The sequence below is a fragment of the Phoenix dactylifera genome, chromosome 12 (genome assembly GCF_009389715.1).
Source record: "Phoenix dactylifera cultivar Barhee BC4 chromosome 12, palm_55x_up_171113_PBpolish2nd_filt_p, whole genome shotgun sequence".
In the NCBI taxonomy this organism is placed as follows: Eukaryota; Viridiplantae; Streptophyta; class Magnoliopsida; order Arecales; family Arecaceae; genus Phoenix; species Phoenix dactylifera.
The window spans coordinates 736,350-757,024 of NC_052403.1; the positions used below are offsets into that span (position 1 = coordinate 736,350).

At 50.7% G+C, this 20,675-nt stretch overlaps 1 protein-coding gene across 2 annotated transcripts; it reads right to left on the bottom strand.

Moving 5' to 3' along the window:
- Nucleotides 1–1,504: 1,504 nt before the first annotated feature.
- On the bottom strand, nt 1,505–20,181 carry LOC103695494. Of its 2 annotated transcripts, XR_005514304.1 has the most exons (7): nt 20,049–20,181; nt 6,859–6,939; nt 6,003–6,728; nt 3,126–3,896; nt 2,690–2,768; nt 2,425–2,600; nt 1,505–1,830 (listed from the first exon to the last, which is right to left on the bottom strand). XR_005514304.1 is itself a non-coding variant. In XM_039132221.1 (5 exons), exons 2-5 carry the CDS (start codon nt 6,516–6,518, stop codon nt 2,512–2,514), a joined length of 1,455 nt encoding a protein of 484 aa, XP_038988149.1. In that variant the 5' UTR covers nt 6,519–6,939; nt 20,049–20,181; the 3' UTR covers nt 2,336–2,511. The 2 variants fall into 2 exon arrangements, 1 of the variants encoding a protein (XP_038988149.1); XM_039132221.1 differs by lacking the exon at nt 1,505–1,830 and having other exon boundaries at nt 2,336–2,600; nt 6,003–6,939.
- Between the last annotated feature and the right edge of the window lie 494 nt (nt 20,182–20,675).

Consider the following 20,675-nt stretch of genomic DNA (forward strand, 5'->3'; position numbering starts at 1 on the left):
CAAAACTGGCTCCAAACAATTGACACAAATCCCATCATGAAGGAATGCGTTATTTGGCTTGTTGCTTAGAGGTGACGAGGCACGGAAGCACAAGCAAACGGGGCCGTTCCTAGGCCAAACCTTCCTGGGGATTTACAATGTTCCAGGGAGACCTTTGGCCTGGCACCGTAAATCGATGGAGGTGGACTCGCTTTATTCAGGGCATGCCTTGGGGTTCACGGAGGGGACCCATGGTGTGAGAATTTTATGATAAAGTTAGATTGGGTTGCATGGAAATCATCACTGCTTGGGTTCAAAGTTATTCGAGGTGGGGAAGTAAAGAGTGCCCCTGCTTTTATCGCTTTTCCCTGTGATGGTAAAGTGGTAATGCCCGGTGAGCTGCATATATTCCCTGGCAAAGCGAGCACAGGAAAGGAGAAGCTGTTCACGGGATAAAGCGCCATCCTACCTTTGCCGCTCAACCCCTTGCGATTTGATCCTATCACCCTGGCTTTACATCTAAGCATTATTACCACTTTTCCCAAAACACTAATTTAGGCCTTCTCGTGCGGCTTTCTTGTACAGGGGTCTGCATGGTTCCGATTTAGGGGTTGACCCAGAACCAGATCTTCAATCAATTTGCCTGGTTCTTCGATTTTTGGAACCAAAACAGAATAAATCAACGTTGCAGATAAACAAAACCTAATCACCAAACGTCGACGATTGGATTAGTTTGGGTCAATTTTCAAATCACTCTTTTTTTTTAAAAAATGAGGAATTTAATATTATCCAAATGATGAATTATAATAGGAAGTTATAAACCAATAAATTAAAAAATGAATAGGCCAGGGGAGCAGAATGAAACTGACTTGTTTTCGAAGGTTTATAAGTTCAAGCATGCAGCATGTGCCATGCACATTTATGGATCAAAGGGCTTATGTGGATTAGAATTATTCTAGCCATTTATCCAATTGAAGAGGTCATTGATGCTAATTTTGAAAAAAAAAGTGCAGAGTATGTTTATGAGCAATTGAAATCATATGAAGAGGAGGCCATTCTTATGGAGTTCTATGTGATCTTGATAATTCAGACACTGAATGAATGATGATAGTATGCTAATTCGTGTAATGGACCCTGAAAGGAAAATCGAGATCCAAAAAGAGGAAAGGAATAGGCAAGTGCTTTGCATGCGCCATTGATGATTGGCAGGCATGCACAAGCAATCCAAGAGAGCTGCTATTTATGCAGCCAACGTATGAGAATATCAGTTGACCTGTACGATAATCTGTTTTTGTTCAATCTAATCGTTAATGTTGATTTCCAGCATGCTTGCATGTTTGGTTGATGATCGGGTCAAACTTGTGGATCTGGAATAGATGAGGCAGAAAGAAAAGGCAAGTCGCAAATAACATAAGATTGACAATTTGAAATGCTTTTGGATGATGATATTTAGCAGACAATAGTTCTAAACTTCTAATAGATACGTATATATGCTACCTATAGTTATGCTTGGAAGGATTGGCGATTGAAATCAATTCATGGAAGAAATTATAAATACATTTAAACAAGTACATCGGCATTTTACAGTTTATGTGATGTGGTGAGGTGCACCACAGAAAAAGAAACAGTTCTGGAAAATCTTTGGCATTGGTATCATAATGAAAATAATTGGATCAAAATAGTGTGCTGTGTCAAGTCTTGTACCTTCCTAAAAATGAAAATAGTAAAAGATAGAACAGAGCGGCCTTACACGTCTAGCAGCCACGGGAGCTGCATGAAAATTGTGGACATAAGTCAGGTACAAGAATGACAGTTTTGATGGTGCTGGGCGAGGTTCGGGTTGTGGTTTTCCTGCAACAAGATTGAAACCTTCATAGAACCAAGTAACAGTGCAGGATATAGCTCTACTTGTTCTTTGTGATTAGCATTGTTTGACTGCTAAGCTTTTGTAATACATAAAGGAGTTCGAGACAGCAGCTACAATCAAACAAGCAATGGAGCATGGTTTTCAAGTTCAGCAAGAACACTAAACAAAAGAAGTGATTTAGTCAAAATTTAAGGTGAAGGGATGCTGACAGATGCATCACTAGCATATCCAACAATCTGTGTAAGGTGAACTAAGTAGAGATCTGGTACCAGAACACTGAGTAATTGACGCAGACCGTGAGGGCATAACAAACAAAACAAAAAAAGGAGAAAACTAGGTACGGACCAAGATGCTGAGAACATATTCAACTAGTGTGGTAAGGCGAATTAAAGTAGAGATCTAGTGCTACAGGACTGTATGAGTGATGCAGACAGGTGGAACTTCAAGAAAAAATTTACAAAATAATTGTAAAAGCTGGCATGTTTAAAATTGCTATGAATGGGCAGAAATTGTACTAATCCAGCAAAAACCAATTGTGGTACAAAATATCCAAAATTATGAAATGTAGAGAGTGATACCTCTTTTAACAGTCACGTTGATGTCTATCTTGTACATTTGAAAAATCAAAATATCTCCTACCAGTTACCAACTCAACAAGGTTCCCATTAGTTGTTCCCAATCTGTGTTGCTATTGAGGATGATCTACCAAAGTAGCTCATCATTTGAACCTTACTGGTTATGTACTCTCCCAAGTCTGCAAAATTAGACCCATCCGGATCTCTTAATCACCAAGCAAAGAAACACACACACAAAAAAAAAATGTCTGCTTTCAGAAGAGCTTACATGCTGAAGCACTGCTGCTACAGTATGTCCAATATTGCTGACAATACACCTTCAAGGTTTCTTCTTCAACTTCAGAGACCTAAAAGAGAATGCCAAGAAGAACTGAATTCTGGAAAAAAAAAAAAATCTCTTCTTGTATTCTGAAAAATTATAGTTGAATGCAGGAAACCTTTCTAAGTCTAAGAACAGCTTGTCATCTCAAATTTTAACTAGAGAACATGTGGCCCCCTATCAAGCACACATAAATTAGGCACTTATCTCACCTATGACCCAGCATGTTTCCTTCTTAAAATCCAGCATGTCATAGTTTAAAAATGTAGGTTACTCTTAATATAGTTGACAGAACTTGCACTTGATAACTAAATCAAGTCTTTGGCGTGATACTCAGGTCAGGAGCATACAGTGGCCATAAGAAAGTATTCTATAGTACCAATACCTTTGAGAAGACCTGGAGCATGAGACCTTCAAGAGCTTTGCCCTTTCTCCCATCTTCATGAGGTTTTTCATCTTTTTCATCATCGCCATCATCATCATCATCCTCAGAATTGACCTCTGCAGTTGGCAATCTGCTCTGGTTGCTCATCTGTCTTGGAATAAAGACATTGACATAAAAGCTCACTAAATCTTGTCTGCTCTTGGAGATGAAACAGTTCTTGGCAAGTTTCCAGAAAGTCTTGTGTTCTGACTTAGGATCCAGTCTTTCAAGAGGGTCAAACTTCATCTGCTCCTCACGTGTCCACAACTTGGAAACTTCTTCACCCATTCCATCAAATCCCCAACTGAAGAAAGCCTGACCCAAGTCACACTGAAGTTGAAGTCGTGCGGCCGTAACATGAGACCTTATGCAGGCTACTGATCCTGCAGAACCGCAGGCACATGAGTCTGGTCTGGCTTTCCCAATCATCGCCTCGCTAATTTTTCTATCATCCCCTCCTACTGGCCAGACTCTGGTACCCAACCACTTTGAATCATCCGAATCTTCATTGTCCTCAGAAACATCTATGACATTGGGTGGGCCAGTCCACTCCGGAACTTCAGCCTGAAACAAGGTACCAACTCCAATGCGTTTCCTGAGGGTAACAAGATGGCGTTCATTAACTTTCAGCTTTCGAGCTATTCTTTGAGACCTCCGTTCTGGCTGATTCAGCATTCTTCTCCGTTTCTTCTGTGCTTTTGCTGAAGACTGCTTGCCATTTTTCTGCTTCTTCTGAAACATGCAATTATTCAGTTCATCATGGCACAAAAACATAATCATGTCAAGAATGCAAGAGTGAACTTTCAATGAACGCATAAATCCAGAAAGAGAACTTCCCACCATGAAGAGAAAATGCATGGGCCAACCAAGTAGCTGAAAGCTCATGAAAGAACAGAGCAAAAACGTCACTGCAGAAGATGTCCAAATGAATGCAAATTTGATCCAATTACAATTAAAAGATCATAACGAACATATTTGAACAGGATATGAGGAACTTCATCACATCAATAAGAGCTCAAAGAATTCCATGAAGGAGATGATTTCTATAACTATAATTCCTCAAATCAATTGGAACAACTGGAGAAAAGCCAACTTTAGGCACAATAATTTCACATGCATGCAAGCATGCAAGTGCACAAATCTTAAACTTACTGCAAGAAATGGGTACTGACATATGATAAATTCCTTCCCATGCTGTTTCAAAGGGGGTTTATAAGTTTGATCGGTCAATTTCAAAACATAGATAAAAAGTACAAGCATGCACTTTGATTAAAAATAAGAATTTTATTAACACATGCATGCAAGCATGCAAGTGCACAAATCTTAAACTTACTGCAAGAAATGGGTACTGACATATGATAAATTCCTTCCCATGCTGTTTCAAAGGGGGTTTATAAGTTTGATCGGTCAATTTCAAAACATAGATAAAAAGTACAAGCATGCACTTTGATTAAAAATAAGAATTTTATTAATTCTTTTAAAGAAAATGAAATATAAACATATATTCTGCAACACCTCACATGGTAAATATTGTGCTTCTAAGATCTTGCATGGGTGATCACATGCACTCATCATTAGTAAGAACTTACACATAGAATAACAGGTGTGGTCTCGCTGTCATATTAGTTTGAAAAGGAGATAAAAAATTGCAAAACAACAGAATTTGTTTTTTAGTCCTCTAGAAGTACTAGAAAAGAGAAGATCTCATACAGAACATTCAAAGTAATCTTCTGTATTATACTTGTCTTATGAAAGATGTTTCAGAGCCTTAGAATGAATCTCCTTTAAAAGTAAACTTTTACCATGAATGAGCATTAATTATGTATGTAAGTTCTTTTCAGGAACCTTGAGTGACCAAAGAACATGTAGGTAGGCTACTTTTACGAATGCATGCTGCCTTGGACAGATTTGATCCAAGCAGCTTTTCAAGTACAGCTCAAGTCCTTCAAAATTTTTGCTATTAACAATGAGGGCATCCTCATTATTTTTTTTCTGGAAGCCATGCCTAAGAACCATGGATTTCATCCTTGATCGAAATGGAAGAAGACTTCATATTTTTACAAAATATATTTGCTCAAGAAGTTTGTAGCCTTGTGCACAAAAAAAGTGGATGACCTTGCATATAATGCACTCAGAGCAGCATCTTTGTATGTACAAGATTAGATTTTTTCAACAAAAAAAAAAAGGTTCATATGCCATTGGAAGCATATCACAGCATGCCACAAGGCCTGTTCATACATTTCATCCATATTCTGGTAGATACAGGATCAAAACTCCATGTAACCCCCTTCCCCCAGGTGCAGTGTACATGTGCATGCTGCTTCTGCCTTATTGTACAACCATCAATTTCCATAAAACAAGTAATTTTTCAGTAGTCGCTGGAGTAATGTTCCATTACCACAAGGGTATTTAGTCCTACTACAGGCACGCAGATATTTCTTATTACAAAAAACGTTAAAAGGTTTACAGAACAGCCGTTTACCATTTTTTTTTTTAAAAAAAAATTGTGTTATACTAAATATGGATAGATTTGAACAGATGACAGCTTGAAATTATAGAATAGTACAGTTGGCACAGTTACATCACATTGCTTGATATTCAATTATGTTTGAAAAAAACCCTACTATTATAACGTATGGATATATGTAGGTATGTACATGTGTATGTATGTATTTATACAAATAAAATAACGCAAACAAATATCCATAGTCGGGTTAAAAATTAAACTATGGCAAAACAACTGGAATCTCACAGCAAACAAAGCAGAAGAACATCAAGAAGCACTCGTATTTTTCTTGACAGACTACCCGAGGATACTGTGGGACAAAGAAAGATTGCCTGAGGATACGAAGGGAAGTCCTCGATATTTGCGAACTCGGCCGTGCTCAGGTACCGAGCAACCCGCGCCTTCAGCACTTGCTTCTCCCGTTCCTGTCCTTCTCCTCCTCCGGTCGTTTTACCGTGGGGGTCGACGGCGAAGCCTCGGACCCGCATCAGCATCTCCTCCAACTCCCTTTTCCTCTTCGACGACCCCGGCGAAGAACCCGCACTCCCAGCCTCCTTCGACCCGGCCTTCCTCTCGCTCAAAAGCTTGCGGATGAGCGCTTCGATCCTCCGCCTAAGATCCGGGTACGGACTCCCGTCGCCGCCCTCGCCGAAGAACCTCCGAACCCAGCGCTCGAAGAGATCGGAGCCTAGGCTCTCCAGCGAAGAATCTCCAGCGATCTGGTCGAAGAGCCGTCGGAGCTCGGCCTCGGGGTCGGCGAACTCGGGGGAGAGAGGGAGGCCGCCGCAGGGGCTCAAGACGGGGGCATCCAGAGGGACCCCGTCGCGATAAAGGGATAAACCGGTCATCGGAGTCCGGTGCTCCGCCGGGGTATAATAAGAGGGAGTGGGGAAGGGGAAGGGGGCTCGTTTGGCTTCCGGTTAGCGCCGAAGGAGAGGGGGCCGGTGTTTTTGGCTCCTCCTTTTGGCGGACGCTTCGTGCTCTCCGTGTTTATGGAAAACGGGGAGGTAGTTTTGCCTCAAAGTTTCCTTTTGATTAGCGAAATGCCAATCTTCATCCTAAATAGCATTAAAAAAAAATGGGACCAAGCATTAAAAATCGTAAATTTTTCCAAAGAATGAAGAAATCGTCGACATAATTATAGCTATTGATGCATTTGGTTGTTGCAAACGGGAGAATATAATCAACAATCCAGCGGACTGATCGCTATAATCATATTCAGTAGAATCTTTATTTGTAGGAGCAGCAGATCCCTGTCGTTGGTTCGTCCTGTAACATCCAAGTATGGTATAAAAATATAAATACTTTTTAATTTATATTAAAATACGCTTTCACTTTAGAAAGAATTCAGTCTTAGAAAGCTGCATCAAAGAATGATGTCAATTAAAACACGGGACGATTGATCGCAGCCTACGAGAGCTGTTGCTGGAAATTGGACCCGGGAGCCGTCGTGAAGCCGGGGAAGGAGGAGCTCCGCTGCTGCAGGAGGCGGACGGCGGTGCGCCGGCTTGCTGCGTCCTCCGCCGCGGGGGGTGTGCGAGTCCTGCAAGGAAAACCGGTTGCCGGGGCTCCCCGGCGCCGGCCCTCCGATGCCTAAGTCAGAGGGGGCAAGTATGTGGAGAGAGCGGGGGGGGGGGGGGGGGAGAAAGTGTATGGAGAAGACACAGTATTTTATCAGATCAAGAAGACAAAGAGAATGATGTCATCTATTGTGTCTGTGCTTCCCGGAGGGTTCAGTCTCGGGGATCTGTTTTCGTTTTTGTTGTCGTCCCTCCCCCTTGGTTCTCCCAGGTTCCTTTTATAGGAGGGGATTACGTTACCTGGGAGGTAACCGGGGGATTTGTACCTGTCTGTCATAATTGGGCACGATTTGGCCCATTTATGGCGTAGTGGAGAACGGGGCCGAATCAGACCGGAACCAGGGAGTTGTCACGGTCGATCGGACCTGTTGGAGTGGTTGAACCGCCGGCCGTAGCGGGCCTGGGGTCTGTGGATGGTGAGTGCATTTATTACCGAATGAACCGGCGGTCAGGTAGAGCCATGCGCTCTGATGGTTCAGCGATCCGGAGATCGTCTTGGGCCGTGTTCATTAAATGCCTGAGTGCACCGGAGACTTGAGGGAGTCTCATACATTAATGGCAGGTCGTGCCGAACGCCTGCGGAGATCTTGTGCCTTAATGGCTTGGAGATAGTGGCAGGTCGCAAGCTGTAGGAGTTGTCAAGTCCCTTGGACTTTAGGCGGAGGTTGAACATTTGGTTAAGGCATCGGCTCGGCAAGGGTGCCGAGCCGAGCTGGTCGCCCAATGGGGCGCCCTGTGGCGGGGCTGTTTTGAGTACTCCTGGTCGGCGCCCTTTAGGCGAGCACCTTCTAGCAGAGCGCCTCGGCGCTGTCTTTGGTCGGCACTTTCTGACTGAGCAGCTTATTTTGGTTGGGCACCTCTTGGCGCGCACTCTGGTCGGCGCCCTCTAGTCGAGCGCCTTCCTGGTCGGCATCCTTTGGCCGAGCAGCTTTCTGGTCGGCGCTCTTCGGCCGAGCAGCTCTCTGGTCAGCACTCCTTGGCCGAGCAGCTTTCCGGTCGGCGCTCTTCGGCCGAGCGCCTCCGTGGATGTATGACTTGGGGTTTTTCCCCCAACACTACCCCCCGACTTCCGAGTTCCAGTTGGCTACCAGCTGGGGCGCGGGAAGTAGCTTTAATTGGGTCATTACGAATTCCGAAAATTTCGATTTGCTGCGCGTTTTGAGTTATCGAACGCTTCGAGGTGCCTTTAATAGGCGGCGTCTCTTCTTTCCCGAAAAGCCTCATTATTGGGACACCTTTTGCGAAGCGTCCTCGCGTCGTGGGCTCATGATGGGGCCGCACGATCTTCGATTGCGGACGCCTTTCCGCACGATCCGATGGGGCGCTTCGACGTTCGAAGCGCTAGCCCTAATTAAATGCGTCGTTCTGTCTTTTAGACCGACACGTGTTATCATCTAACCAGGATGCAGCGCCTTCTTCGCTGATCCGGGCCGTTGGGGAGGTCCATATAAACTCTCCCCCGGCCCTCTGTTCTCTTTCTATTGCTTTCTGCTTCCAGCTTCCTATTCTCCCAGTCTTCCTCAGACCGAAGTCCCTTCTCTCCGGCATCTTTCCCAGGTCCCCCTTCTTTTTGATTTCCCCCTCTTGCAATGGGTTCTTTGCCTAGTGAAGTAGTGTCCACCATGAGTGTCCTGGAGGTCGAGATGGCCGAAGAGTGGTTTTTCCCTCTTCGCGGGTTCCGTTTGGAACCCGCCAGGCGAAGGGATCGGGTAACCGATCCTCCGGTAGGCCGGATCGGAGTGCACTCGGAGTCACTCTGGGCCGGCCTCCGATTTCCTCTCCACAGCTTTGTGAATGAGTTGCTGGCGGTGTGCCGTTGGTCCGGCGCAACTCACTCCAAACGCTTGGAGGACAGTGATGGGTTTCCTGTCACTATGTTTACTGCAGGGGATTCCTACCTCTGTCAACGTCTTCCGGCGACTTTTTATTTTTAAGTCGAACCCGGGAGAATGGGAGTGGCTCTACATCGCCCTCCGGGCGGGTCGGCCACTTTTTCATGGTGCCCCCTCATCCATTCATGGTTGGAAGGAGAAATTCTTCTTCCTGGGCTCTGAACGGTCCTGGGGGTTTGACCCCAGGTGGAGGCCGGCCCAGCTTAAATCCATCAATAGGCTCCCCCAGCTTTCTCCGCGTGAGCAGGAGATCTTCGATACCATCCGCAGCCTTGGGGACAGGATTTTGCTGAACGGCCTCATCAGCGAGGACGCCCTGGTGAACGTGGGCCTGAGCTCGGCACGTCCTCAGGGTAAGGATAGTTACAGCAACTTTTATTTCCTTATTGTTCTAATGTTCTAATTTTGTTTATCTTTGCAGACATCGCAAAAATGGTGACCAAGAGCGAAGTCCTTTACGCCCGCTTCCAGAAGAGGGCAGCCGAGCTCTCGGGGGAGCCTGCGGAGCCGAGAAAGAAGCAGAAGGTCTCGGCAACCTCGACTCCCTCGGCGGCAGTGGTGACCGAGGCGGGTCCTTCCCGCCCTGCGCATCCCGAGGCGGGGCCTTCTCGCCCCGCCAACTCCGAGGCGGGGCCTTCTCAGCCCGCGCGCCCTGAGGCTGATCGGAGAGAGGGGCGCGGGCTCCGGGGGCTCGGGCTCCAGAGCCCCGATGGCGCCCCCATGCCCGGCGCCCTTGACGCAGGTCCCTGGTCGGCAGGACGCTCCAGTTGCCGACCAGGGGAGAAGTTCAGCGGGTTCCGTGCTTGCACGCCTCGCTATAGTTGTGCGGCGGTTAGATCGGCCGCTCGCCCGATCCCAGCCCCTTAGCTCCCAGCCGGGGAGCAGTCAAGGAGCCTCGGGGTCGGCTCCACCTAGGCCAGATGGCGCTGGCCTCCCGGGCCCTTTGAGCTCGGAAGAACGGGTGCCCTTCGCACCCACCTGGTCGGTGTTCGAGGGCGATTCGGCCCTTGAAAACCCGCAAGTGGCGCGCGAGGTTTTTCGGCACGCGCTGCTCCCGGCCGACCGGGCCATGATGCAGTCCATGAGCTACAACGCTTTCATGGACGCTACACGCTGCAACTCCGTCCGGGTAAGTAAAATTTTTCGCCTATGTAATCTGTATAGTTTTTCTACTAGCGGCGCCTTATGTTCTCCTTTTCGTCTCTTTTACAGTATTTGCATGAGACGGAGATGCTGATGCACCTGGTTCAAGAATACCGGAAGAAAGCCCGGAGGTGCCAGCGCAGCTATGAGGAGGCCCAGAAAAGGTACATGGCCGCCGAGGCGAAGTACCAAGCCTCCGAGGAGAAGTACCAGGCCTCTGAGGCCGAACAACGGGTGCTCCAAGAGAAGGTCGGAGCATCCGATGGAAGGATTCGAGCTCTAGCCGCCGAGCTCGATGAAGAGAAGGGCGCGCACGCATTGGCGAGGTCCGAGCTGCGCGCCGCGGAGGCTCGATTGGCCAAGTTCGAGCAGGCGTTGGCCTCCCGCGAGCAGGAGGTGGGGAATGCCCGCCTCCGACACTCGGAGCTCGAGCAGGAGCTAAGGGGCCTCGAGCGGAGAGCCGCTTACCACGAGGCCCGGGAGATAGAGGCCCGGGAGAACGCCCAAAATGCAGTGAAGCTCTTCCGCGAGTCGGAGGAGTTTCACGAACTCATGGCTGAGGAGGGCGTGAATGGGCTGATCCAAGGCTTTCGGGATTTCCGCAACCAGTTGCGGCGGCTTCTCCCGGATTTTGACCCTGCTCCAGCCGGGAGCAGGGAGGGCGGAGGCAGAGGCAGAAACTCCGGAGGCGGAGGTAGAAACTCCGGGAGCCGAGGCGGCCGTAGCTGTCCCCGAAGTGACCGAGGTCGCCCCCGAGGTCGTCCCCGAGGCTACTCCTATTGCTGCCGAGGCTATCGAAGAGGTCCCGGCAGCCGAGCCAACCACTCCTGGTACTGCCGAGGCCGAGGTGGTCGAGCTCGAGCCTTTGATGTAATTTTTGTTATTTCTTGTAAAGTCGGGATGGCCTCCCATACTTGTAAGGGCCAAACCCGGATTTTGTACTTAGCCTACGGGCCCTTTTGAAATGAATATACATTTCTTTTTTGGAAACTCGTCTGTCGTAGCCTAAGTTTTTCTGCTCGGATCCGTTTTAGGTTCCGAGGATATGGGCTCTAGGGCCTCAGTTTTTCCCGCCACAGGGTTTGAGTTTAAGTTTGCCTTGCCGAGCTCCATTGCTCGGTTCTTCGACTAGTGGTATAGTAACGCTTGTGCTTATACCAAGGGTTTGGGCTCGGAAAGTTTTTCCGAGCCTAGTCCAGAATTCGTCCAAGCCCTAGGGCGGTCGCTAGAACTTAATTCTTAATGCGGCGAATTTCGAATCCGAGCCTCGGGTTGCCGGGGCAAACCGGATTCTTCTCTTACAGATGGATTGCATACTCGTCAGCTCGTGATGGGGATTCACCGGATTTAGTACAATGTGTCGGTGTCCTGAGCACTTCTTCGCCGAGGCGATCGAAGACGCTCCTCTGTTCGGTGTCCGTTCTTTGAGGACATCGGCAGAGAAATAGATAAAATGATGTAGAAACATTAAATACATGGGTACCTTGTACCGTGTGCGTCTTGGCGCCGAGGCGACTGAAGACGCTTCTCTGCTCGGACTCCATTCTTGGAGGGCATCGACAGAGAAATCCAATAATAGGTAATGTAATGTAAAGGCATTAAATAGATAGGTACCTTGTACCGTGTGCGTCCTGGCGCCGAGGCGACTGAAGACGCTTCTCTGCTCGGACTCCGTTCTTGGAGGGCGTCGACAGAGAAATCCAATAATAGGTAATGTAATGTAAAGACATTAAATAGATAGGTACCTTGTACCGTGTGCGTCCTGGCGCCGAGGCGACTGAAGACGCTTCTCTGCTCGGACTCCGTTCTTGGAGGGCGTCGACAGAGAAATCCAATAATAGGTAATGTAATGTAAAGACATTAAATAGATAGGTACCTTGTACCGTGTGCGTCCTGGCGCCGAGGTGACTGAAGACGCTTCTCCGCTCGGACTCCGTTCTTGGAGGGCGTCGACAGAGAAATCCAATAATAGGTCAGGCCGGACTCGTTGGCTGAAGCCGATGGAGCACGAGCCGAGCTCGTCCGGTCAGAGAGGACCGCTAACTCATCTCGATGTCTCGAGCATCCCTATAGTTGGGGCATCCCGACGTCTCGGGGCATCCTGACCGTGGTCAGGGTAGGAGCACGAGCCGAGCTCGTCCGGTCAGAGAGGACCGCTAACTCATAGCCGATGGAGCACGAGCCGAGCTCGTCCGGTCAGAGAGGACCGCTAACTCATAGCCGATGGAGCACGAGCCGAGCTCGTCCGATCAGAGAGGACCGCTAACTCATATTCCGACGTCTCGGGCGTCCCTATAGCCGGGGCATCCCGACGTCTCGGGGCATCCCGACGGATCGAGGCATCCCGACGTCTCGGGGCATCCTGACCGTGGTCAGGGTAGGAGCACGAGCCGAGCTCGTCCGGTCAGAGAGGACCGCTAACTCATAGCCGATGGAGCACGAGCCGAGCTCGTCCGGTCAGAGAGGACCGCTAACTCATTGCCGATGGAGCACGAGCCGAGCTCGTCCGGTCAGAGAGGACCGCTAACTCATTGCCCGACGTCTCGGGCCATCCCGACAAATCGGGGCATCCCGTTGCGGCAGGGCATCCCAATATATTGGGGCATCCTGACGTCTCGGGGTAGGAGCACGAGCCGAGCTCGTCCGGTCAGAGAGGACCGCTAACTCATTGCCGATGGAGCACGAGCCGAGCTCGTCCGGTCAGAGAGGACCGCTAACTCATTGCCGATGGAGCACGAGCCGAGCTCGTCCGGTCAGAGAGGATCGCTAACTCGTTGCCGATGTCTCGGGCCATCCCGACGAATCGGGGCATCCCGTTGTGGCAGGGCATCCTGACCGTGGTCAGGGTAAGAGAAATAAACCTGACATCATGAGATAATCAGGAAAAATTGGTGAGCTCAAAATGAGTATGCGGACCGTAAGTTTATTATAAAATGGAATTCATAAAACGAGGTTCAATAATTGAATAAAGGGGGAACCCCTTAGGGTTCTACTGATGGTATACGCGGAGGTTTTCAGAGCTCCAGCTCCGCGGAATGGGCGTCCCGTCTGGGGACTCCAGCTGGTAAGTTCCGGGCCGGCGAACGCGCGTGACTCGGTACGGTCCTTCCCAATTGGGAGCCAGCTTTCCTTGCTCAGCAGGTCGGGAGGCTTCAGCTCTTCTGAGGACAAGGTCCCCTGGTCTGAAAGATTTGACTTTGACCCTGGCGTTGTAGTACTGAGCTGTCTTTTGCTGGTACCTCGCCATACGAACTCGGGCGGCCTCCCTTGTTTCCTCGATCAAGTCAAGGTTACTTCTGAGCTGCGAAGAGTTGGAACTGGCATCATGACGCTCGACTCTTGGAGAGGGAAGCCCAACCTCCAGTGGGATGACGGCCTCCGTTCCATATGTTAGGTTGAAGGGAGTCTCGCCGGTGGGGACACGGAACGTGGTCCGGTAAGCCCACAGGACATTATATAGGTCTTCGACCCATTGTCCTTTGGATTTGTCGAGCCTGGCTTTAAGACCCTGCAAAATAGTACGATTTGTTACCTCGGTTTCTCCGTTCGTCTGAGGGTGCGCGACCGAGGTGAAGCGGTGGTCAATGCCAAGCTCGGAGCAGAACTCTCTGAAGTGGATGTTGTCGAACTGGCGACCGTTGTCAGAAATAAGGATGCGGGGAAGTCCGAATCTGCATATAATGGACTTCCAGACAAAATCCCGCATCTTCTGCTCGGTGATCCGGGCAAGGGGCTCGGCTTCTACCCACTTGGTGAAGTAGTCGATGGAGACGACCAGAAATTTTCTTTGCCCGGCGGCCAGTGGAAATGGCCCTAGGATGTCAATTCCCCACTGGGCAAAAGGCCAAGGGGAACTGATAGAAGTCAAAGGAGCCGAGGGCCGGCACTGAACATTGGCATTCCTTTGGCACCGGTCGCATCTTTGGACAAAGTCCATGGCATTCTTCTGGAGTGTCGGCCAATAATATCCTTGGCGCAAAATTTTGTGGGCCAGCGCTCGCCCTCCTAGATGGTTTCCACAGATCCCTTCGTGGACTTCACGCAGGGCATAATCCGCCTCTGTTGGGCGGAGGCATCTGAGGAGTGGAGAGGTGAAGGATCTTCGATAGAGCTTTCCCTCGTATAGTATGTACCGGGTGGCTAGGCGCTTGATTCGGCGAGCCTCTCGTTCATCAGTGGGGAGGACTTCATCTTGTAGATAGCTGATGAGTTCGTCCATCCAGCTTGGCTCGAACTCAGCGCAGAAGGTCTGCTCGGGCTTGTCTGTACTGGGCTTTTGAAGATACTCCAGTACTGCCCCCTTGGGAAGCTCGCTCATACGGGAGGACGCCAGCTTTGACAGCTGGTCGGCCCTGAGATTCTCCGACCTGGGAACATGTTGGATGTGAAAAGAGTCCAAGGTCGAGGCGAGATCCCGTACCTTCTGAAGAAACTTCTGCATGGTCGGATCTCTGGCTTCGAAGTCGCCCATAATTTAGTTGACGACGAGCTGAGAATCACTGAAGGCCCTCAAGTCCTTCACTCCTAGCTCCTTGGCTAGTTTGAGCCCGGCAACGAGCGCTTCGTACTCCGCCATATTATTAGAGGCAGGAAACTCCAGGCGCATGGCTTGCTCGGCGGCCACCCCTTATGGGCTGGTGAGAATGAGCCCTGCTCCGCTACCCCCCGAGTTTGAAGAGCCGTCGACATGCAGAGTCCATGTCAAACTCGGGGTCTGCTCCATGGGTGGCTCTGGCTCGGGTTCAACCTCGTCCGGTATGGTGCACTCGGCTATAAAGTCTGCGAGTGCTTGTGCTTTGATTGCCGGTCTGGGTCGGTACTCGATGTCAAATTTTCCGAGCTCAATGGCCCATTTTGTGATCCGGCCCGCACGGTCTGATTTCTGCAGGATCTGCTTGACCGGCTGGTCGGTCAACACAGCCACTGCGTGGGCTTGGAAGTAGGGTCGGAGCCTCCGAGCCGAGATGACCAGAGCATAGGCGGTCTTTTCCAGCTTGGAGTATCGGGTCTCGGCGTCCCTCAAGACCCGGCTGGTGTAATACACTGGCTTTTGAAGTTTGCCCTCCTCTCGGACCAAGACCGAGCTTACCGCAACAGGGGAGACAGCTAGATATAAGTAGAGAATCTCACCCTGTTGCGGCTTTGTGAGCAGGGGAGGGGAAGCCAGGAGATGTTTGAGCTTTTCAAAAGATTGCTGGCACTCGTCCGACCACAAAAAGTTCTTCGGCTTCTTGAGGGCCGCGAAAAATGGAAGGCAGCGCTCAGCCGAGCGGGAGATGAACCTCCCGAGAGCTGCAACTCGGCCTGTAAGCCGTTGTACCTCCTTGACCGTCCTAGGAGGCGTCATCTTTTGAAGGGCTCGGATCTTCTCTGGATTGGCCTCAATTCCTCGCTGTGTGATGATGAAGCCGAGGAATTTGCCGGAGGTGACTCCGAATGCACATTTAGCTGGATTGAGCTTCATCTGGTACTTTCGGAGCGTGGAGAATGCTTCATTGAGGTCGGCTATATGGTTTTGTGCCATCTTGCTTTTCACTAGCATGTCATCCACATAGACCTCCATGTTCCGGCCTATTTAATCTTTGAAGATCCGGCTGACCAGCCTCTGATAAGTTGCCCCGGTATTTTTTAGGCCGAAAGGCATCACCTTGTAGCAGTAGGTTCCCCCATCGGTGATGAAGGCTGTCTTCTCCTCATCTTCTGGCGCCATGCGGATCTGGTTGTATCCGGAGAAGGCGTCCATGAATGCTAGTAGCTCGTGACCCGAAGTGGAGTCCACGAGCTGGTCGATGCTGGGAAGTGGAAAACTGTCCTTCGGACAGGCTTTATTCAGATCGGTGTAGTCCACGCACATACGCCACTTCCCGTTGGCCTTCTTGACGAGGACCACATTGGCGAGCCACTCCGGGTAAGCTATCTCCCGGATGAATCCAGCTTCAAGGAGTTTGCTGACCTCCTCGGCTGCTGCTTGCTGTCGTTCAGGGGCGGCGCCTCGTTTCTTCTGCCGCACGGGCTTGCTGGTTGGCTTTACTTGGAGCCGGTGGACCATGATCTCTGGATCTATCCCCGGAATGTCTGCAGGCGACCATGCGAAAACATCCATGTTGTCTCGCAGGAAGTTGACGAGGCGACCCCTCTCGTGCTCGTCAAGGCCGGAGCCGACCTGCACGGTTAGCTCGGGAGAGTTCTCACGTAGAGGAACCCGAATTAATAACTCACCGGGCTCTACCCGCTCTTTCTGAGGGTTGACCCGTGCCTCCATAACCTCGGTTGAGGGCTGGTTAGTCGCTGGGGCAGGCACCTCGGCGGGTCGCTTTGCCTCGCGGGTCGCCAGGTAGCATCGCCTTGCCACCATTTGGTCTCCTTGGACTTCGCCGACTCCTCGGCTGGTGGGGAATCGCATGAGCAGATGGTGAGTGGAGACTACCGCTCGGAGGGCGTTGAGGCCTGGCCTCCCGAGGATGGCATTGTAGACCGAGGGAAGGCGTATCACGAGGAAGCTCATCCCCACGGTACTTTCACGAGGGGCGAGCCCGGCCGTGACCAGAAGGTCGATCTCGCCCTCTACTGGGACTGAATCCCCAGTAAATCCAACCAACGGAGCATTCATCCTCCGTAGCTGTTCTTTGGTCGTCCCCATTTTACAATATGCACCAAAGTACAAAACATTCGCCGAGCTTCCATTATCAACTAAGATGCGCTTTACATCAAATCTATTTATGATCATGGAGATGACCACGGCATCATCATGGGGAGTTTCAATTCCCTCTAAGTCATCGTCTGAAAAGGAGATGACTTCAGAAGCGCGCGGGCGCTTTGATGAGGTTTCTCCCTCCGAAGCTTCTCCAGCCGAGGCCTCTCGGATAGTGTTGATGACGCCGGCAATGGGCCTGTTGGCATTCGAACCTTCAGGCTGTGCTGCTCCTTCGGCAGGCTGCTTTTCTTCACGCCGGCCTTGCACAAACCGATCGAGCACCCCTCGGCGGATGAGTGCTTCGATCTCATTTCGGAGCTGGTAACACTCCTCGGTATCATGACCTTTGTCCCGGTGGAAACGACAATACTTCCGGTTGTCGCGCCGGGTTCGGGTATCAGGCTTCGGAGGTGGGAGCCGGATACGATCTCGACTCTCGATCTCCATGAGGATTTTGGCCCGAGGGGTGTTGAGGGGAGTGTATTTTTCATACCTCCCTTCGGGTGCACGGGCCTGCAGTGGGAACCTCGGGCGGAGTGGTGACCTCTGCTGTGGCGGCCCCTCAGTCGGGGTGGACTGCTCGGGCGGGGCGGATTCTTGGCTTGTCGCGGAGACGGGCTTCTGGGCTGGCCGCGCTCCTCGCGGCGCCTCTTCTTGGGGTTCTGCTCGGTCCCGCCCCGCCTGACGGCCACGGCTTCCTCAGCCTTGGCATATTTCCGGGCCCGAGCGAACATTTCGGTAAGGTCCGCTGGGAAATTCTTCTCGATCGAGAAGAGGAATCTGTAGGACCGGGCTCCAGTCTTCAGCGCCGACATGGCGATTGACTGGTCAAGCTCCCGGACTTCCCATGTTGCGGCGGTAAACCGGTCCAGGTACTCCTTGAAGGACTCTCCCTCCTTTTGTTTGATGTCGAGGAGGGAGTCGGATGTCCGCCGCTGGGGCTGGCTAGCGGCGAAATTGCCAGCAAACTGTCTGCCGAGCTGCTCAAAGGAGGAGACAGTACTCGGCTTCAGCCGGTGAACCAAAGCCGGGCTGGTCCTCGGAGCGTCGCCGGGAAAGCCTTGCACATCATGGCTTCCGAGGCTCCTTGTAGGGCCATTAAGACCCGGTAACTCTCCAGGTGGTCAAGGGGATCAGCCTTGCCGTTGTAAGGCTCCACCTGGGGCATCTTGAACCGGAGGGGAACCGGTTCATCTTCAATCTCCTGGGAGAAGGGCGACTTCGTATTGAACTCGAAGTCGCCGTCACGTCCCGATTTTCTCCCGTGGAGTGCCTGGACTTGGCGCTCCAGCTTCTCGACCTTCCTGTCGAGTTCATCATTCTGGAGGATTGCTACAGTGGTTCCTCCGGGTGCAGGTTGCCCTGGAACCGACTCAGCTTCTGAAGGTTGTGGCCAGCCTCCGTGGCCTCTGACTGGGTGCTCTCTCCAGAGGGAGGCCTGGATTTGAGAGTCCTGACCTCGAAGAGGAAGCCCGCTTGTAGGGGGCTCCGGTTGAACTGGAGCCGGGGGAGGCGGTGCTGTTGGAATGCCCCTGGGTTGCAAGCTTTGGACGGCGGTAGCCAACGCCTGCACTTGCTGCACCAGGGCATCAAATTGTTCCGGTTGAACTTGAGGTGCTGGCTCAACCGGGGGTGGTGAGTTCCGAACGGAACATTCTGGGCTTGGTGGAGGACGTCGAGAGGCGTTGGAAGCCCCTTTGCTTCTTAGCTTCATGGCGGCGAACTCGGTCCCTTCCTCTAGCGCCAACTGTTGCTGGAAATTGGACCCAGGGGCCGTCGTGAAGCCGGGGAAGGAGGAGCTCCGCTGCTGCAGGAGGCGGACGGCAGTGCGCCGGCTTGCTGCGTCCTCCGCCGCGGGGGGTGTGCGAGTCCTGCAAGGAAAACCGGTGGCCGGGCTCCCCGGCGCGGCCCTCCGATGCCTAAGTCAGAGGGGGCAAGTATGTGGAGAGAGCGGGGGGGGGGGGAGAAAGTGTATGGAGAAGACACAGTATTTTATCAGATCAAGAAGACAAAGAGAATGATGTCATCTATTGTGTCTGTGCTTCCCGGAGGGTTCAGTCTCGGGGATCTGTTTTCGTTTTTGTTGTCGTCCCTCCCCCTTGGTTCTCCCAGGTTCCCTTTTATAGGAGGAGATTACGTTACCTGAGAGGTAACCGGGGGATTTGTCCCTGTCTGTCATAATTGGGCACGATTTGGCCCATTTATGGCGTAGTGGAGAACAGGGCCGAATCAGACCGGAACCAGGGAGTTGTCACGGTCGATCGGACCTGTTGGAGTGGTTGAACCGCCGGCCGTAGCGGGCCTGGGGTCTGTGGATGGTGAGTGCATTTATTACCGATGAACCGGCGGTCAGGTAGAGCCATGCGCTCTGATGGTTCAGCGATCCGGAGATCGTCTTGGGCCGTGTTCATTAAATGCCTGAGTGCACCGGAGACTTGAGGGAGTCTCATACATTAATGGCAGGTCGTGCCGAACGCCTGCGGAGATCTTGTGCCTTAATGGCTTGGAGATAGTGGCAGGTCGCAAGCTGTAGGAGTTGTCAAGTTCCTTGGACTTTAGGCGGAGGTTGAACATTTGGTTAAGGCATCGGCTCGGCAAGGGTGCCGAGCCGAGCTGGTCGCCCAATGGGGCGCCCTGTGGCGGGGCTGTTTTGAGTACTCCTGGTCGGCGCCCTTTAGGCGAGCACCTTCTAGCAGAGCGCCTCGGCGCTGTCTTTGGTCGGCACTTTCTGACTGAGCAGCTTATTTTGGTTGGGCACCTCTTGGCGCGCACTCTGGTCGGCGCCCTCTAGTCGAGCGCCTTCCTGGTCGGCATCCTTTGGCCGAGCAGCTTTCTGGTCGGCGCTCTTCGGCCGAGCAGCTCTCTGGTCAGCACTCCTTGGCCGAGCAGCTTTCCGGTCAGCGCTCTTCGGCCGAGCGCCTCCGTGGATGTATGACTTGGGGTTTTTCCCCCAACAAGAGCTGCACGGGGTTGGCTTAACCATGCTTTCTTTCGTTGTCCAAAGAAAAAAATGAAAAAAAAAAAATTAACGAGAATGGAGAGGAAAATCGCCATGGAGGAAATACTCACAGCCGCCAAGTGGCTTCTCACGACCGCATCTCTCCCCTTCGGACCGTCGGTGAGCCAAGCAAATGGCTGCAACTCGCAATAAAAGAATAGACCCCCACCGCCCCAGAGATTTCAAAACCAGCGAGTTGCTTTCCTGCTATATAAAATGCCCCCTCTCTAACCGGACGTTGCCTTTATGTATCAACAATGAGCTGGAATTATGAGATGCACACGAGACAGAAGAAAATATTTTACAAAAAATGATCGGAGATAGATGAGATTCGGCAGTGATAAGGTGCCCAACAAATAGAAAGTGTGCTAGAATTCGTACGTTATATATACTTAGTCTTGCTCGGTAAATAAATTTTAAATATTTATATAAGATCAAAATATTTAAATAATATTATTTAGTTATTTTTTTAATGAGGTTTTTGATTGTTATAAATAGTATATAGATCCGACATATGATGTATATAGATTAGGAGATAGTATAGCACGAGCTCATTTGGATTGCTTAGGTATTGCCCATGGTGTTTGTAATTAGGTGTGGATAGATTGAACTTTTAACCCGGCAAAGTTATATGATTTTAATTAAAAAAATTGTAAAAATTATATGGACTTGTTCTTAATTTTATATCAATTATTTGC